The sequence below is a fragment of the Thalassophryne amazonica genome, chromosome 21 (genome assembly GCF_902500255.1).
Source record: "Thalassophryne amazonica chromosome 21, fThaAma1.1, whole genome shotgun sequence".
NCBI classification, from domain to species: Eukaryota; Metazoa; Chordata; class Actinopteri; order Batrachoidiformes; family Batrachoididae; genus Thalassophryne; species Thalassophryne amazonica.
In genome coordinates, this window is record NC_047123.1 from 11,827,100 (window position 1) to 11,844,882 (window position 17,783).

A 17,783-nucleotide genomic window follows, 5' to 3' on the forward strand; every position below is an offset into this window, starting at 1 on the left:
AAGGCAAGGCCATACAATAATTATGTAAAACCCCAACGGTCAAAAACGACCCCCTGTGAGCAAGCACTTGGCTACAGTGGGAAGGAAAAACTCCCTTTTAACAGGAAGAAACGTCCAGCAGAACCAGGCCCAGGGAGGGGCCTGGTTCTTTACCAAAGTAAAACTTAACATACTGTCCCTGTCTGTATTACTGACGCCACTGATTCTTCAAGACAGTGTAAAATGTTCAGAAATAAATGCCAAAGAGCTAAATTTATACAATCATGAAATTTATTAGAAGGAAAAAAAATGCTTTGACAAAGAGAAATAAAAAGCTCAAATGAATTTACAGTAATTCATCAATTTCGCAGCTGCAGGTCAGGGATTGATATGTACATTGACATCTACAAGTCACTGAATATGAGCTGAACTTCATTTACATGAACTATTAAACAGTACAAACCGTATGGTGCTGTATGGTCAATATATCTGGAGTGGACAGCTCTCAAAGTTGACCAGTGAGGGAAGCCAACAAGGCACCTCTGATGATGCTGAGTTTTAGGTTTCAACAATTTTTTTAAAAAGAAGAGGAAAAATTTCAGCTAGTTTGCCAGAACACGATGTTCTCTGTTGTCTTTGGTCTGTTGTCTGTTCCAGGAAGCTGTACCTGCTGATGGAACAAAAGCTGCCCTGAGCACAGTCTCTCCAGTCAAACCCACAGAAGCCTAATATACAAATAAGGAATATTTATGAGTTTAATGATTTGAATATTTCATGAGGTGAAAGCTGGAACATACCATTCAAAGAGGCGAAGCCAGTGCGTGTGCACGCTCACACAAGCGGGACGGCACTTGTGCGCACATATACGTCCCAAAAAAAAAAAGACTGTGTATTTCCTCAGTGCAGCGAAAAACACGTCAGAAATTAGTCGAGGTTTTCACTCTAGCTTCCTCCGAACAGCTCCTCCTGCCTCCAGGCGGCTTACAGCATAGTGTGTGTGTGTGTGTGTGTGTGTGTGTGTGTGTGTGTGTGTGTGTGTGTGTGTGTGTGTGTGTGTGTGTGTGTGTGTGTGTGTGTGTGTGTGTGTGTGTGTGTGTGTGTGTGGAGTGCAATGGTACCAAATGTATGGAACCAAATTGCGCTCTATATGCAATGCAACACAATTAATCCATGTCACGTGACATACAAAGGACCAATCAAATGACAAGGATCCACTCATCTCTTTAGACGTCATCAGGGATGCGTTTCCTCGCTAGTTTTCTTCTTGGATGGTCAGTGAGTTTTTGAGAATTGCCCGCTCTGTTTACTGTGCAGTATCATATTGTTTCTGTTTACGCAGTCATTGATTTTCAGATGTTGTCTTTCCCCTGATCTGTGTGTAGAAAACTGTCTGTGATGGCCCTGACTTTGGATATTACAGTCAGGTCAATGCTGTTTGTATTTCTTATTGATGACTATAAATGCAGTCTTAAGACATATTCAATGAGTTGGACATGTTCATATATCCATCCCCTGATGTGTCCAAAGAAAACTGGCAGTAAAAGTTTTTATTTGTATTGAAAGTTTTACTTGTATACGAGGTCTGTCAATAAAGTATAGGTCTTTTTTATTTTTTTCAAAAACTATATGGATTTCATTCATATGTTTTTACGTCAGACATGCTTGAACCCTCGTGCGCATGCGTGAGTTTTTCCACGCCTGTCGGTGACGTCATTCGCCTGTGAGCACTCCTTGTGGGAGGAGTCGTCCAGCCCCTCGTCGGAATTCCTTTGTCTGAGAAGTTGCTGAGAGACTGGCGCTTTGTTTGATCAAAATTTTTTCTAAACCTGTGAGACACATCAAAGTGGACACGGTTCGAAAAATTCAGCTGGTTTTCCGTGAAAATTTTAACGGCTGATGAGAGATTTTGAGGTGATACTGTCGCTTTAAGGACTTCCCACGGAGCGAGACGTCGCGCAGCGGTCCCAGGCGCCATCGTCAGCCTGTTTCAAGCTGAAAACCTCCACATTTCAGGCTCTATTGATCCAGGACGTCGTGAGAGAACAAAGAAGTTTCAGAAGAAGTCGGTTTCAAAATTTTATCCGGATATTCCAGTGTTAAAGGAGATTTTTTTTAATGAAAGACGTGCAGGCGGATTGCAGCGTCGGCTCGCAGCCGCCGCGACGCTCCGCCACAGGAAAAACACCTCCGTTGGAAGCCTTAAGGACAAGTTGGAACATGTCCAGCTGTTAAACAATTTCTCATATACTCACTCCACTGAAAGCCATCAAAAGCTGCCTGGATTTTACAAATGGTTATCAACACGGAGGTGTTTTTCCTGTGCCGCCGCACCGTGCCAGCTGCGTCCCGACGCGCGGACCCGTCCGCACGTCTTTCATTAAAAAAAATCTCCTTTAACAGTGGAATATCCAGATAAAATGCTGAAACCGACTTCTTCTGAAACTTCTCTGTTCTCTCACGGCGTCCTGGATCAATAGAGCCTGAAATGTGGATGTTTTCAGCTTGAAACAGGCTGACGACAGCGCTTGGGAGTGCTGCGCGACGTCTCGCACCGTGGGAAGTCCTTAAAGCGACAGTATCACCTCAAAATCTCTCATCAGCTGTTAAAATTTTCACGGAAAACCAGCTTAATTTTTCGAACCGTGTCCACTTCGATGTGCCTCACAGGTTTAGAAAAAATTTTGGTCAAACAAAGTGCCAGTCTCTCAGCAACTTCTCAGACAAAGGAATTCCGATGAGGGGCTGGACGACTCCTACCACAAGGAGTGCTCACAGGCGAATGACGTCACCGACAGGCGTGGAAAAACTCACGCATGCGCACGAGGGTTCAAGCATGTCTGACGTAAAAATATATGAATGAAATCCATATAGTTTTTGAAAAAAATAAAAAAGACCTATACTTTATTGACAGCCCTCGTATACTTTGTCCAGTTGCTTATGGTCTATGAAAATGGAGGTGGAGGAGTGTGGCTGTAAGGTCTAAATGGTTAATGTGATATTTTTATTTATCCTATTCAGTTAAAGCTAAAAGTCTTCACTACAAGCACATCTTGGAAGGAAACTAATCCGAGGCTGTGGCTCTGTAATATGTGTAATCTTTGTCTCTTACAGGCAGTATAAAAGGAGCGACCATCGTGGATGCTCTGGATACTCTTTATATCATGGAAATGTATGAAGAATTTGATGCTGCGACTGACTGGGTAGAGAAGAACCTTGACTTTAATGTGGTAAGAATTTGACCTTATCCTGCATGATATCTGACTGAACAGAACTGTACACAGAGTACATGGTACGATTCTGCACAGTCTAGTTATAAACGCGTGTATATTACTTTCCATAAGTCACTGACATTTTGGCAAGTAGTGCTGCTGATTAGGGCTGCAGGTGTTGATTATTTTAGTAATCGAGTATTCTTTCGATTATTCTGGCCATTAATTGAATAATCGGATAAAAAGTACTTTTGTGTTTTTAAACAACGTCAATAGTCCAGGGCTCTCACCTAAGTAATGGCACAATGTCACTGAGCCATCACGCAGATTGTCAAGTTTAGTGTATCCCTTTCTGTTTTCCTGGGTAACTTATTTTTTCACATCTTTGCAAGTTTTGGATCTTTGCCGATGTCAGGAGCTCAGCTCAGCACTCCCCCGACACCGGACCGTAAGCGCAGGTGGTTGGTGTAATCCTTAGTCAGTCAGGCTGCACGTGAATGTGAGCACAGCGGTGCGACAATTTACCCAGACTGACCCAGACTGTCCCAAACTGACTCCAATAATTTAACCAAACTGCCCCAAACTGACTCCAAATATGACTAAATTAAGTACTTTTATTTATTTTCGGAAATGCGCTCCGTTCTCAAAACGGTACATGAAAAGCAAATGGCACTCACCTTTGCAGACGTTCAGCGGGATGCACTGCTGCCTCGTCAGGGCTTGCAACATCAGATCTTAAAGTTCAGAATACGTTGTATGCCCCCCCCACACACACACACAAAATTGGCAGTACTCACAAACGTAAATGCTAAATAAATGGACTGCATTTACAAAGCGCTTTTAAAAGACATAGCTCATACAAGACAAAATTCTCTATGCAAAAAATAAATAAATAAAACAGTAAAACAAATAATATATAATAAAAACTTTACACTATAAACAATGTTACAGAATGTACAGAATGTATATGAGCTAAGATAAATATATAAGATATACATACATATACACACACACACACACACACACATATATGAGATCCGTGCAAACAGACTGCATAACACAGGGTTGTTAGTGGTGATAACAACAATCTACAGTTCTAAAAGTTCTTGTTGATGAGGCTAATGGCAGAGGGGAAAAAACTGTTCTTATGGCGGGAGGTTCTGGACCGAAGGGACCGTAGCCTCCTGCCTGAAGGGAGGAGGTCAAAAAGGCTATATCCAGGGTGAGAAGGATCGGCTCTGATCCGACCTGAACGCCCCAGTGTCCTGGAGATGTACAGGTCCTGAAGAGATGGAAGGTTGGAACCAGTCACTGTCTCTGTATGTCCCTGGTGGTGGCTCCAGCGTACCACACGGTGATGGAGTTGGTGAAGATGGTCCCATACTTAAACATCCCTTGTTTATTGTTTCAGCATTCTAAAGACACAGAGAGACAGAGGGAGGGAGGGAGAACGCTCATGTACCGTTTTGAGAATGGAGCGCATTTCTGTAATTAAATAAAAGTACTTCATTTAATCATATTTGGCGTCAGTTTGGGTCAGTCTGGGTAATTGCCGCACCCCTCTTGAGTGCGGCCACACTGAAAAATCTGCTCTGTACCCTGTTGATGAAAACTTGACTTAAAGTGCACGTAGAGCAGAGCGCAGCCAGCGGACCAAACCGTGTGTTTTTTAAAAATAGACAAACACACTGCTTGGCTTTAAATGCGCAGTGAGCTATTTCAGATGATCAGCGTGGACCCTCTTTCTCTTAAAAGGCTTTATTTTACTCTGTGTGTACTGACATGCATTTGCCTTCAATCACTGTCCCCTGATGAGGTCGGTCCAGTTATCTGTTTAGACAAAGAACTCCAGCAAATGATGACAAAAGTTGATGTTTTGTATGAATTAGTGTAAAATTTTAATGGATGAGCTGGTCACCGAATAACGACACTGTCTACAATGAATTGAAACCTGTTCAGAGTGAGTTTTAATGAGATAGCGTCATTTGCACAAAAATAAAACAAACTCATAATATTAATAAATATCGAAAGCAGTCTGGCTCGACAAGTCACGCAACATAAAAACAAACAAAACCTGAAACATTTAACACCCTGTGCAGTGAATTCATCCCAATGGGAATGACAAGAAATGTAATCAATTCATAAACGTACATTTACACTCTGCTGCACAGTGTTAAAGACGGCAGCTCTCTGCTTTTCACAGATTAAAGATACTGTATAAGGATTTGAAAACTTTTTACAAAGCGAACTCGTTCCAAACCGTGACACTCCTGCATGTTTGTCATGTTTGTCAAGCATGTTTGTCTTTCCCAAAAAGCTCTGGGAAGCTTTCTCTGTCGAGTTTGTGTGTGCCCACACGTGTTTGCGTGCGTTCCCTCCGGGCGCTCCGGCTTTCTCCCACTACCAAAGACAGGCAGGTTAGGTGGATTGGCGATTCTAAATTTGACCGCAGGTGTGAGTGAGAATTTGAATGAGTTCGTCTGTTTGTATGTGACTCTACGATAGACTCGCATCCTCTCCAGGGTGTGCCCCACCTCTCGCCCAATGACCGCTGGGATAGACGCCGTTTATTCCTTAACTGGAATGAACTGGTTTAGAAAATGGACAGACAGATGGTCCTGTATCGCAGTATTCCTGGTTTTGGGCTGTAAACCCTTTAACAATGATAATAATGACTTTAAGACTATTTTATACCAAAGATGGTGAAATTGCACTCATTCCACAAGCAGTGGACCATTAATTTCCAAACAGATTCACTCATTGGAATTGGAATATGGGTGTAATTTTAATTATCCAAAATACTCTACATGAAACAAAATATTCCAACACGACTAAACCAGTAAATAAAGGGGACTCTTTGGCCTCTTTATTTTATTATTTATTTTTCTTTAGAAGTCATTTCAACATTGGCGACAGTGTTGCCTGTTTTTCCATTTACACAGAAGAAATTTAAAGCCCTATGTTCATTTTAAGTGTAGCAGCTGCATTTGGAATTGGATTCTGCTATAGTCAAGTCCAAAAATAGTCACAATTTATATTTTTATTTTTTTTTGCCTCTGTACACCACCACAGTGGAGTTTCATTAAAACACTGGGTTTGCTTTTGTTGTAGCCTTTTACAGTTAATTCAAGGGATTTCACAAAAATATTGCATTAAATATTGAGAAGTTATACCCTTTTGTTGACATAGTCCCCTGATTTCAAAGCCTACGTGTAATTGGACAAACTAAAAATAGGGTTAGTTTTAGTACAATTCATCACTGAAATTGAATTTGAAAAGCTTTAGCCACGGTGTATGTAAACCTTTGTCCTTAAATGTAGATGTTTGTTAGTCACCTGTGGTCAAACCTGCCATAAATGACCTGCATTTATGGTGCATTCTCATGTTGGTGGAAGAAAAACTGTCACACTGGTCATCATAGTAGATTTCCTGTCATCTGCAGTGGCTGACTGTAACAACATGAGCTGTGATCATTTTCAATGCTGTTGACGTGGACAGTCATTTACGTCTCCCAAACATTTTCCATTTTAAAACATAAGTTCACTTAGTCACGTAACTGTTGAAAATCGCACCCCTTTGGTGATGGCTTCTTATTACAGAAATCCCATTTTCAGAAGGTTAGTTTAGGAATGAATAAGAGTAAACAGGGACATTCACCTGCTGGATTTGTATCTGTTTTAATATGACTAAAGGTTGTTAAAAATTTTCAGTGTTTTGAAAAACATTTGTGGGTAGTTTCGAGCTTCGTTCACACCATCATCTCATCAAACTCTCATGAGGTTTTGTGCATTTTTAAGTGGAAGCTTCACATTAAATCATCGAAGAAAAACGTTTCTGGAGTTATTGGAGTGGAAAGGTTGTTTTTTTTTCTACCTTTGGTTGATGCAGAATGTAGTTCATCGCGTTTGTGACCACGTGTTTTTAGCTCAAGTAGAATTTCACATATTGCTGTAGTTAATACTGTCAATAAATAGAGAAATATGTATTTATGAGAAGATGTGTGTATGTATTTATGTATCTCTCAGTTTCTTTTGTGTGATTATTTTTTTTTTCTTTGTCCAGAATGCAGAAGTGTCGGTGTTTGAGGTGAACATCCGGTTTGTTGGAGGCTTGTTGTCCGCCTACTACCTGTCTGGCAAAGACGTAAGAAACACACTAGAGCCTTTTTTTCAGGTCCTCTCTGCAGTGCACACTTCTTGGGAGAAAAACCTCAGTGCCTTGAGGCTGAGAGAGAGAGAGAGAGAGAGAGTGAGAGAGAGAGAGAGAGAGAGAGAGAGAGAGAGAGTGAGAGAGAGAGAGAGAGAGAGAGAGAGAGAGAGTGAGAGAGAGAGAGAGAGAGAGAGAGAGAGAGAGAGAGAGAGAGAGAGAGAGAGAGAGAAAAAATATAATAGCAGGAGCAGACAGAGTGAATGAATTGTTCTAAATTGTCATGATTTTATTTTCTTCCATGTCAGGCACCTTAAAGTAGAAGTCTCAGAGTACCAGAAATGGCTTGCGGCAGACCTTGTACTTTATTATTAAGTAAGGTCAGTGTGGGTTTTTTTGTGGGGTGGGGGGGTTGTATTACAGCTGTCAGACTGTTGTGTGCTGGTCTCAACATGGCTCACTGATAAAAGTGAAGAATAAATCCTCTTCTTACAGCAGGATTTGGCAGCAGGTCTTAAGAAAACAGCACTGGGGAGGGGAGATTGGACCCGTGAACATTTTTCAGAAATTACTTTAGTCAAATCTGGGAGTGTGCGCTGGTGTTGTGCGTTACCACATTCACCACATCATGAAACCACCTTAGGTCCCCGATGCCAACCACCCAGGCAGACCCCACCTCTCAAACAACTATTCATTTGTCGTAACCTGGTGAAACGCGGGCGTCCCCTTGGTCTTCTCCAACCGTTTATGTTCTTTGCACTGATACACCTACGTATGTGTTGGATCTGACACAGAAATGCGCCGTATGACCTGGACCTAAGTCCATCCTGTCACAAGTTCAAGTCAAAATGTGGCAAGTCACTGTTTTTAATTTAAAAACAAACAAAAAATTTAAAAACCTTGAGCTCACTTAATTCCTTGTACCAGTTTTGTTACCCTTTATTTTTACTTTTTATATTTTTGAACATTTTTACAATTTTCTGGAGTTCAGTCAAGGTCCCAACTACCTGTTGGTTGGGAGCCACTGCTGGTGTTCAGCACCGTCCAGGCCCGTGACACACTGAGTCGCAGTTTTCACACTGAGCACAGAAAGAATCACTCAGAAATATCAGGAGTTGAAGACTGAGTGTGTGTAATACGCCTTTTTCCTGTGCTGTTCCAAGCTGAGTGTGGGTGTGACCATAGTGGCTGGGAGTCCACTGAGCTCCACAAAACCTGACTTTTCTCAGCTTTTACTGAGTGGTGTGTCTGATTGGGAGCACTCTGGTGCCAAAGACAGCCGGGCAGGAGCTCCCCTGGGGCTGTCAGATGCCATGTGCCATGTTTTTAGCACAACCTGTAACAACACCAAAGTTGGCTAGGTGTCAGAATATTTGGTTTAAGTGTATTTTTGCTGGGTATGTTCATCAGTTTGCAGAATTATTTAACAAAGCCTGCTACATATTAATTGTTTCAGTACCATAAAAAATGGAATTGCAATGATGTATATAATTTTTATTTAAAAAAAATTACGATTACTAAAACCATTATTGCGATGGCATCAGTTATTACAAAGTTATTTGATGTACTGTTGGGTATACATTGAGGCAAATAAGTATTTGTTCCACTGTTGATTTTTGCAAGTTTCCTCACCTACAAAGAATGGAGAGGTCTGTAATTTTTATCGTAGCTACACTTCAACTGTGAGAGTCTGTGTATCTTTGTTTGACAGTGTGAAACTTATTTCATGAAGCAAAGGTGCAGCTGCAGAGCAGTAACACAGTGAAAAGGACAGAGATGGGAACTCAACATGTTTTTTTTGTTCACCAGATACAGTGTTTCGTACTCAGGGTCTTGAATAATTTAGTTCATCCTTGCTTGTAGACATTGGTGTAGTCGTATCAGTTTTATCACTTAGTCACTGATAAAACCTTTACAGTTGGGACACAAATGAAAACCCTGGCAGAACTCCAGTCTCTCCCCGCGGCAGTGGGACACTATTACAAAACATCTAGTTAATCTCCCAGTAAGCCAGCTATGTCCATTTAACAGTGATGACATAAATCTCATGAAAATTCAGTAAGGTATATCTTATATATTATATTCCAATTCTAAGGTGGAACTATGGCAGTATACAAAGGTATATCTAAATATCTAAAAAAGAACAGTAAAATAGGAGAGTAGAAAAGAGTAGAGTAGAGCCACTTAGGTGCCTGATCTTGAGAACCAGGGATGGTAGGTTAAAAAGCTTTTTTATCCCATGGGAACTCTCCCTACCCACCAAAGCAGCTCAAGAAAAAGGTCTGTATAATATAATAAGTAATAAGACATAAGAAGGATAAGACATCACAGGAGAAGATTGTAGTAAAGGTAATTAGTATGTAGACTAGTAGTGAAATCAAATATAGTTAGTAGGCTAAGCTGTAGAAGCAGAAGCTGTGAGTGTGTGAGTGTGCTGGTATCTATCTAAAGTAACTCTGTTAGCATACTATAGGAAAATAAAAAGTATAATCATTATGCTATCTAATGGAAACCTAAGAACTTAGGTACTATATGTTGATGTCTTTAGAGGAACACATAAACTGATGAATCATTAAAAATCTACACCATGTAAAATAGAATTGTAAATGGTAAAAATAAGCTATATGGTAGAAGAGCTAAATTACCTGTGAATAAGCCAACCATACCCAGCAAGCTAACGCGATAAACAAAAACGGTAATTAGTGTATAAATATAATAGCATAGTTAAACCTACAGTAGCGGTATTAACAAATACATACAAAATAAATGTGGGCAAAAGTATGAATTAATGTGGGTTATCAAACACAAAAGAACCAACTATTTTGTAAGCTACGATGAACGTTGCTAAGGCCGCCCTTACCAAAAAGTAGTATATGCATGTATGTTTCAAGTATACTTCTAGTTTACTTTTTATATACTTATCAGTACTATTTTTTGGTAAGGGCGGCTAGATAAGCTAACGTTAGCTGTTAGGTATAACTAATTGTACCCCACTCCTCCAATATTTATTTAAATATAATAATATTAAAAAGGGGGGAACAAGAAAAAGTAAAGTGTGTAGAAATGCATATGGAGACATAAGTACATATATTTGCAGAAATGAGAAAAATGGTGGGCGTTTTAATCACCAAACCTGCAGCTGCCAGCATTGCACATCTTCATGTTAAAGAATGTTCCTTCTTTATTAAAATGGAACTCTGCTTCTTACTTACTTTTAGTGACTTGGGAATTGGGTTGGTGATGGATTTAATACCAAAGAGAGAATTTGATGCTATGCTCAAAATAAATAAATAAAATAATTTAAGGTAACAATGCAGCTGAGATAATGTCAAGAATCCATTTAATATATTCAGTCCCAATCGCTTGTGTTGTTTTTAGCTTCGCTAGTAGCCTCTTAACGTGTTCTTTTGTGATAATGTCATTCAGAAACATCAGTTAAAGACGTACAGACAGTTGAAAAATGAAAGTAAAAAGCTGAATAAATGAGTGGAGCAAGACAGTGAATCCAGATGGACCTGCATGTTAAATGAAGCAGTTAACAGCCAAATACTCTGTGGCAAGTGTAAAAATGCTGAGCATGTCCACTTGATTGTGGACCAACATGCTCAGAAGAGCTCTCCATCAACACTATCATCAAAACACCAAGTCGTGGAATTTCTTTACTCCGGTAGAGTTCCAGAGACTTGTCAAATTAATGTCATTGTACATTGAAGCTGACAGCTTCCTGAGTCACTCTACTGTGTTTGTGTTTTTAAGTTGTTACCTCACTGGGTCCAAATTCAGCGGTGGCACGCTTCTAAGGCTGTAATCGTCAGTTGGTTACGTCATAAATGGCATGAATGTGCTGTCCCATTTCAAAGACTGCTTGTGAAGCGGTCAGCATTCATAGCCTTCTTTCCTCTGAAAATGAAGAACACAAAGTGGATCCTTCATGGCCCAAACAATCCCATGAGTCATTGCGTGATTTCTACCCACCCCATCCGAACCTTGGGAAACTGTGTATAGCTGACTTGTCAGACAAGCACGTGGCTAATACATTAATGATACAAATTACCACTGATCTGGCACAGATTGACAAGAGCCATCTTTCAGGACAATTAAAGATCTAGTGCTGCCAGTTCACCTTATACAGATGGCTGATGTGGCCTCTCAAGATGTGTGAGATGAGCATCTCCACTGTGCAGAAGATGGACTCAAAAGCTACAGCTACATTAGGAAGTGGCTGGGCTTACCACGGAGCCTCTCCAGTGTTGGACTGTTTGGGAGGAATGCAGTTCAACTGGTACTGAGATCAATCCTGTTGGGCTACACACAGAAGGTGACGCTGGTCCTAGAGTTGAGGGACTTGTCAGACCCATCTGTGCAGACCATCAAAGCCTCAGTCCAGACAGGTTGCAAGTGGAGAGTAGAACTTTACAGGTCGCAAGTGGAGAGTAGAACTAGCAGTCAATCAGGCCATCAGTAGACTGAAACACCAAGAAATTGTTGGCAGGATGCAGACAGGGAGAACAGGCCTGGGGTGGGGGACTTCTCCAAATAGGTGGTCTAAAGCCACAGTAAAGGAGTGGAAAGAGCTAGTGAGGTGGTCAGTACAGATGAGGAGCTCTGTCATATCAAAGCCCTTAGCCAACACCAACAAGGATGCTGGAGGACCTGGGAGGGTGTAATCCAAAGAACCATAGGATGGATGTGGAAGATCCCCCAAGCCAGGCTGAGTTTCTTCATAAGGTCCACCTACGCCATCCTCTCAAGCCCCAGCAACCTGTGTCTGTGGTGTGGCTCAGAGGAGAGCTGCCAGCTCTGTAATGCCTCAAATCTGACTGTGCAACACATCCTGTCAAGCTGCAAGTTAACTTTCCTATGAAAAGTATTTAACGTGTATTTAACGTGTGTTACAGAGCAGCAAAAAAACACTAAGGAGGCAGTTTCATTCCTCACAGTAAGAGAACAAGTTATTCTATGTGCAGTTGATGCGCTGATGGCATTACTTTCCTTGGCGTTATGAAAAAAAAAAATAAATAAATAAATCTCTGGTCTGGTGCTGTTACAATGCAAAGACAGCTATCCTACAGACGAATCACTGACGACAAAATGAAACGTTACCATAAAAAAATAATACTGCAATGCTGAAATACCTTCAGCTGTATGAGCATAAAAATAGTAAACAGAATGTGACCTTTTGACCACTTAAAATAGGTCAGCTTTAGCTATCTTTGAACTTGTCCAAGGTCTGTGTCCCAAGAATGTTCTCTGTGAATTTGAAGACCCTGACAGTAATAGGACTGGAGTTATGCTGAGCACAGACAGACAGACGGATGGATGGGTGGACAGACACACACAGTCTTCACAATACCCGATGGCCATATTTTGGCTTTGGGTAAAAACCCACATGACTTTGAAATTTTAATTTCACCATATACAAGTGGTCATACGTACCGGGTGAAAAATGACTTTAACTTGTACAAAATACGGGCAAACTGACAGGTATGAAAACTCTGCGTGGGCCATACAATCACATTTCTGAACAGTTTGTTTCGGCGTCTACTACGTTTGTAGAGCTTAAGCCTGAACAATTTTGTGGGACACAGCCATTAGAAGAGCTCAGACCCTGAATTGTAACAGCCTGCGTGTCCTGAGGCAGTATGGTGGCACAGTTATTAATGTTCTTGTATTAGTGTAATGAGGTTATGGATCCACACACATAAAGAAAGGGCATAATGAAGGACATCTTTTGTAAAGTGTCTGCCAATTCACAATATGACGACCCTCAAATAACTGGAAGCAGCCAAAAATACTGAGCGCTTTGTATTATCTAGTTTGTACTTCAGAAATTGTACTGGCAGCAAATTGATCCACTCGGTTTGGCAGCTATGGCCTGAAAAGAAAGTAAGTCATGTTGTTTGAGCTGCTTTTCTGGGCCTGGTGGCTGTGATGTATCATCAGATTCCCAGATAAGCAGTGAAAAATCGATAAATGATAGATCAAGGCCACATGAAATGGAAAATGGATATATATTAACTATTTGAGTTCTCTGAAACATTACTTTTAACTAAATATAAAACATCTTTCGGTAATTGTCACTGAAGAATGAGGCCATACAAATAAAGCTCAAAAGGAAAAAGGAACCACATTGACGTGGCATCAATAGATGAAGGCTGTTGTCATTTGGTCGATACAGTGTTAAATCCTGTATCCATTGGGCGTACGGTTGTATGGTTTCATTGTGAGAAGTAAATCCATGACATCACATACCTGCAACCAAATGTTTATCATAGCTTTTACCTGAGTTTGTGTTGATACACACATCTATTGTCAATCTGTCACCACAACAGTGTAAATGAGAAAGGAAGAAAAAAAAAATACCACCAATACGTGATACATAATCTGTGACCATAAACCACGAATTGTCAGCAACAGGCTATATGCAAACGACTCAGTCTGTAGTAAGTAAGAAGACAAGTTGATAACAGTCACACTTTTGGCATACATACAAATAAGTAGTTAGTAACTTTCTAAAATTAAATGGTCCCTATATTAGTCAAAAGGTTTGTAGCATACACCTGACCCTGTTACTCTATTTTCTGGGCTATAAGTAACCACTTACTGTCGGCGGCAATGCCAACATCCTTGAAGCTAAAAGATTTGAATGAGAAGGATGTGTTGGGGCTTAATGAATGCATGAAATTACTAATCATGCTCTCAAGCTGTAAGACCATGCTCTTGACTAAAGATTGTGAACTCTACTTGTTTCTACTTTGTGAAACAGAACAGCAACGAGGAGTACAGCTAGGTTAAGGAAAGGGTAACTGTAATGTTTTTAAAATGTATAGCAGTTTCAAAATGTTTAATAATAGTTACCAAAAATGTGCCTATATTTAGCTCCAGACAGAAGTTTTTGTCTGTTTAGTGCCGAAAAGAAGCTTACCTTTGAGTTCTTTGTGTCTAATAACATTATTTGGCCTGTTAGTGTCCCCTTGCTAATGGAGTGTTTGGATTATAAATAATTTCGGAAAAATTAATTTGCTTGTTCTTGCATGAAGTGTTAGCACCATGTTTCAAAAAATAAATGACAGACTGATGTGACATAGATGGGTTTTTTTCCTCTTCATGACACATTTTTACCTCCGTCAAGGAGGTTATGTTTCGGTCGCGTCCATTTGTTTGTTGGTTGGTTTGTTAGCAGGATTATGCAAAAAATCCTCAACGGATTTCAATGAAATTTTTACCAGGGGTGTATTGTGGCCTAACTTAGAAGTCATTAAATTTTGGCAATGATCCAGAACACGATCCAGATCCAGTAATTTTTTTTTTTTATGGATTCTTTATCATTGCAGGATAGGGCCAATTTCAACATTTTTGCATCCAACTTCATGAAGACGGGTCACAAAGGCTGAACAAAAATTAAGTTACGACACAGCAATGATTTAGCATTTGTTTGTTTCTTCTCATTGAATAAACTTATTAGAAAATAAAAAAAACTTGTGAAGTTCATGCAGTTTCTCTTTATAAATACATTTGCTGAAGATCTAAGGGTTTAACCACTGAATCTGAAACATGACGGTAGATGCATGAAACGACGTGGAATAAGTCTGTTTGCCAAAGGGTATTCCATGTGACGTCAGTGACCCTATGGCCTTGGCGGAGGTTTGCGCTCTCTTAGTGCTTCTAGTTTACAAATGTGACTGCTGCTCCAGTGCGACGTTGTACCGGAGTGGTCCAAACATGATAAATGGCTTGTTAAATACACATTCTGATAAAAGGAAGTATGGATGCACCCACAACAGCAATACAAACAATTTCATGTTTGTGTGTTTCCCTGCAAAATAAATTTGGAAGTAATACTTTAAACAATAGTCTTAAATGAAGCTCCTACATTTTTCCTTTGGAATTTAATCCAATACTGAAGCAGCATTCAGAGTAAAAACAAATGATCACAGATTGCATCAGGCACTTATTTGTTTCAACCGCATTTCACAGGCTTGATCTGGTATTAGCACGTTAGGGTCGAATTTGTGAAGAAGTGCTTTTATATTATCAAAATGATAGTCATATGGCGATCGAAACGTTGCCTGCCACACATTTGGCAGGTGCGTGTATACATTCCTGCCTCATCTGGACTGGCAGTAGGGATCTAAAGAGTCATATCCAGAAACACAGAGTTTTTCAGGGATCTTCCACATAGGACCATCCACCCCACAGCTGCTTGCAGCAGCCGGACGGTGGGATTAGCCACTGCACATCAGGGTACGTGACACCAGTCACACGGTTCTGAGAGTCTGTCATGTGCAGCATTGTCTGATTGGGACGACACACACGTGGACCACAGTGCGATCAGTTCATAGAGCTGTATCCGGAGAGGGGAAGGCCGTGAGAGGCAGGGTGAGGGGGTGAGCGACATTGAGAGAGAGAGAGTGCACCCGACAGAGGGGCTGGCCAGCCGCTGTGTAATGCTTTTACCTGCCTTGACACTTCTCAGCGTTACACATGATATCCAGTATATGCCCTGATGCAAGTAGTCCAGGTTCTTCCTGATTGTGGTTGTACTGTGATGCATCATGGGCTGGGAGCTATCACTGCCGCATCGGTAATGATGCATGTGCACATCGGTTGATCTGATGACTGTAGTAGTCTGATCACACGGGGGTATATGCACTACAGTGATGTAATAGCCAGTGGACCCTGGTTTACATCTCATCAGTTCATAGGTTGGATGTCATTCAACATCCAGCAGAGACACACGGCAGGTCTCCAAAAGATAGCGGACCACAGTGCTCGCTCTGCCACGCCCTTCCCCTTAATTGCCCTCCATCCTGGCTTCGGGTGGCATTCAGACTGCAGTTGTACAGCATTTGAAGTGCATTCGTAATATTCTTACTGCCATGTAACAGCATTCTAAGTATTTGTACTGTGTTCTAAATACATTTGGACTACAGTCGAGAGCTGAATATCTGTCCCTTCTGACTGTGGCTCATATTGTGGGTTTTTTAACCCATTTGGCCTGATTTCTTGATTCTTGCTCATTCGAGCTAAGTGTGATGGGGCCTTTAGGCAGGTACTCTGAATGCACACACAACATATCTGGATTGAAAACAGCAATTAAAAGAAATAAAAGTAAACATTAATGGAAAAGTTCCTAATTGTGTCTAAATGCCCCGACCACTTTGCACACTTTACACACTGTAAATCACAAAGTGGAGTCAGAAATCCCATAAATTGTGCACTACACAGCATCGAGCCATCGTCTCTTCGGGAGCGGTTTGTGTTGTGGCAGGAGATCAGTTTCCCATGGCCTCGAACACAACGGAACAGAAATCACAATAGAATAATTGGTTTGGTGGACGACAACAAAAATGGAATACGTGCCAAATAAACAAAGAGTTTGGCCAAATGTAAGCAATAATATAAAACATCCACGGTACGTAAAGTGACGTATCCGGGTCGAGGATCATAAGAGGTGTGTGTAACGTGTTTCGCTTATTTTTATGCAGCATCAAGCAGCCACAGATGACAAGTAGAATCTCATCTGAATCGTGGGTCATGAAACACATTAATATCAAACGGCACTTTATTTAGACGATTATGTCTTACTTTTTTAAGGTCGTAAAACATGGGGGTGAGTATTAAGCAGGATGACTTCATCACTACGCTGCTGAACATTGGGTGGGATATTAAACATGAGACTTTTTAACACGCTTGTGTGTAGCCTCACCAACTCATAACTGTGCGCGTCCTCTCATGTCGGGCCTTGAAATGCGATAAAAGAAAACAGAAAATTGAGGAGCTTGATGTTTACATGAAATATTTAAGAAAATGCAGATGAATATCAGCACACAGAAACAAGATAAATGGTAAATGGACTGCATTTTATATAGCGCTTTTCCATCTGTATCAGACGCTCAAAGCGCTTTACACTAATGCCTCACATTAACCCCGATGTCAGGGTGCTGCCATACAGCGCACTCACTACACCCCGGGAGCAATAGGGGATTAAAGGCCTTGCCCAAGGGCCCTTAGTGATTTTCCAGTCAGGCGGGGATTTGAACCCATGATCTTCTGGACTCAAGCCCAACACCTTAATCACTAGACCATCACCTCCCCCCATAGATGTTAACAGGCTGGAGATTTTTGGTTTCTTCTTCTTTTGGGCTTCTTCAGCCCTGCACTTTCTGGAGCTGTAAAGGCGAGCAGATGCACACAAGCCGGTGAAGATGGCGCAGACTTGCAGCAGCTCAACAGTGAAAACTGGCCTTAAGAAGAACCTTATGTGTCATGTAATCTGATTGTCCATGACAGTGTCCATATGCTACAGTCACTGTTCCTTTTAGCAGTCTGATGTAATGGGATTAGCCAGCTGAGCAGCAAGCAAACAGGGCTTCTAATAATCCAGGTTTAAATACTTGCGAGCACACCCTCACCAACTTTTAATTCCGGCTTAACTGTGTGTTTTTT

The 17,783-nt window shown here is 41.0% G+C and overlaps 1 protein-coding gene across 2 annotated transcripts in view; it reads left to right on the plus strand.

Moving 5' to 3' along the window:
• man1a1 (mannosidase, alpha, class 1A, member 1) overlaps nucleotides 1-17,783 on the plus strand; it is a 154,737-nt gene that overhangs the window by 54,004 nt on the left and 82,950 nt on the right. For both annotated transcript variants that reach the window (XM_034161869.1, XM_034161868.1), the window contains exons 3-4: nucleotides 3,091-3,206; nucleotides 7,251-7,331. In XM_034161869.1, the coding sequence (XP_034017760.1) occupies nucleotides 3,091-3,206; nucleotides 7,251-7,331 (197 nt within the window). The remainder of the gene's footprint in view (nucleotides 1-3,090; nucleotides 3,207-7,250; nucleotides 7,332-17,783) is intronic.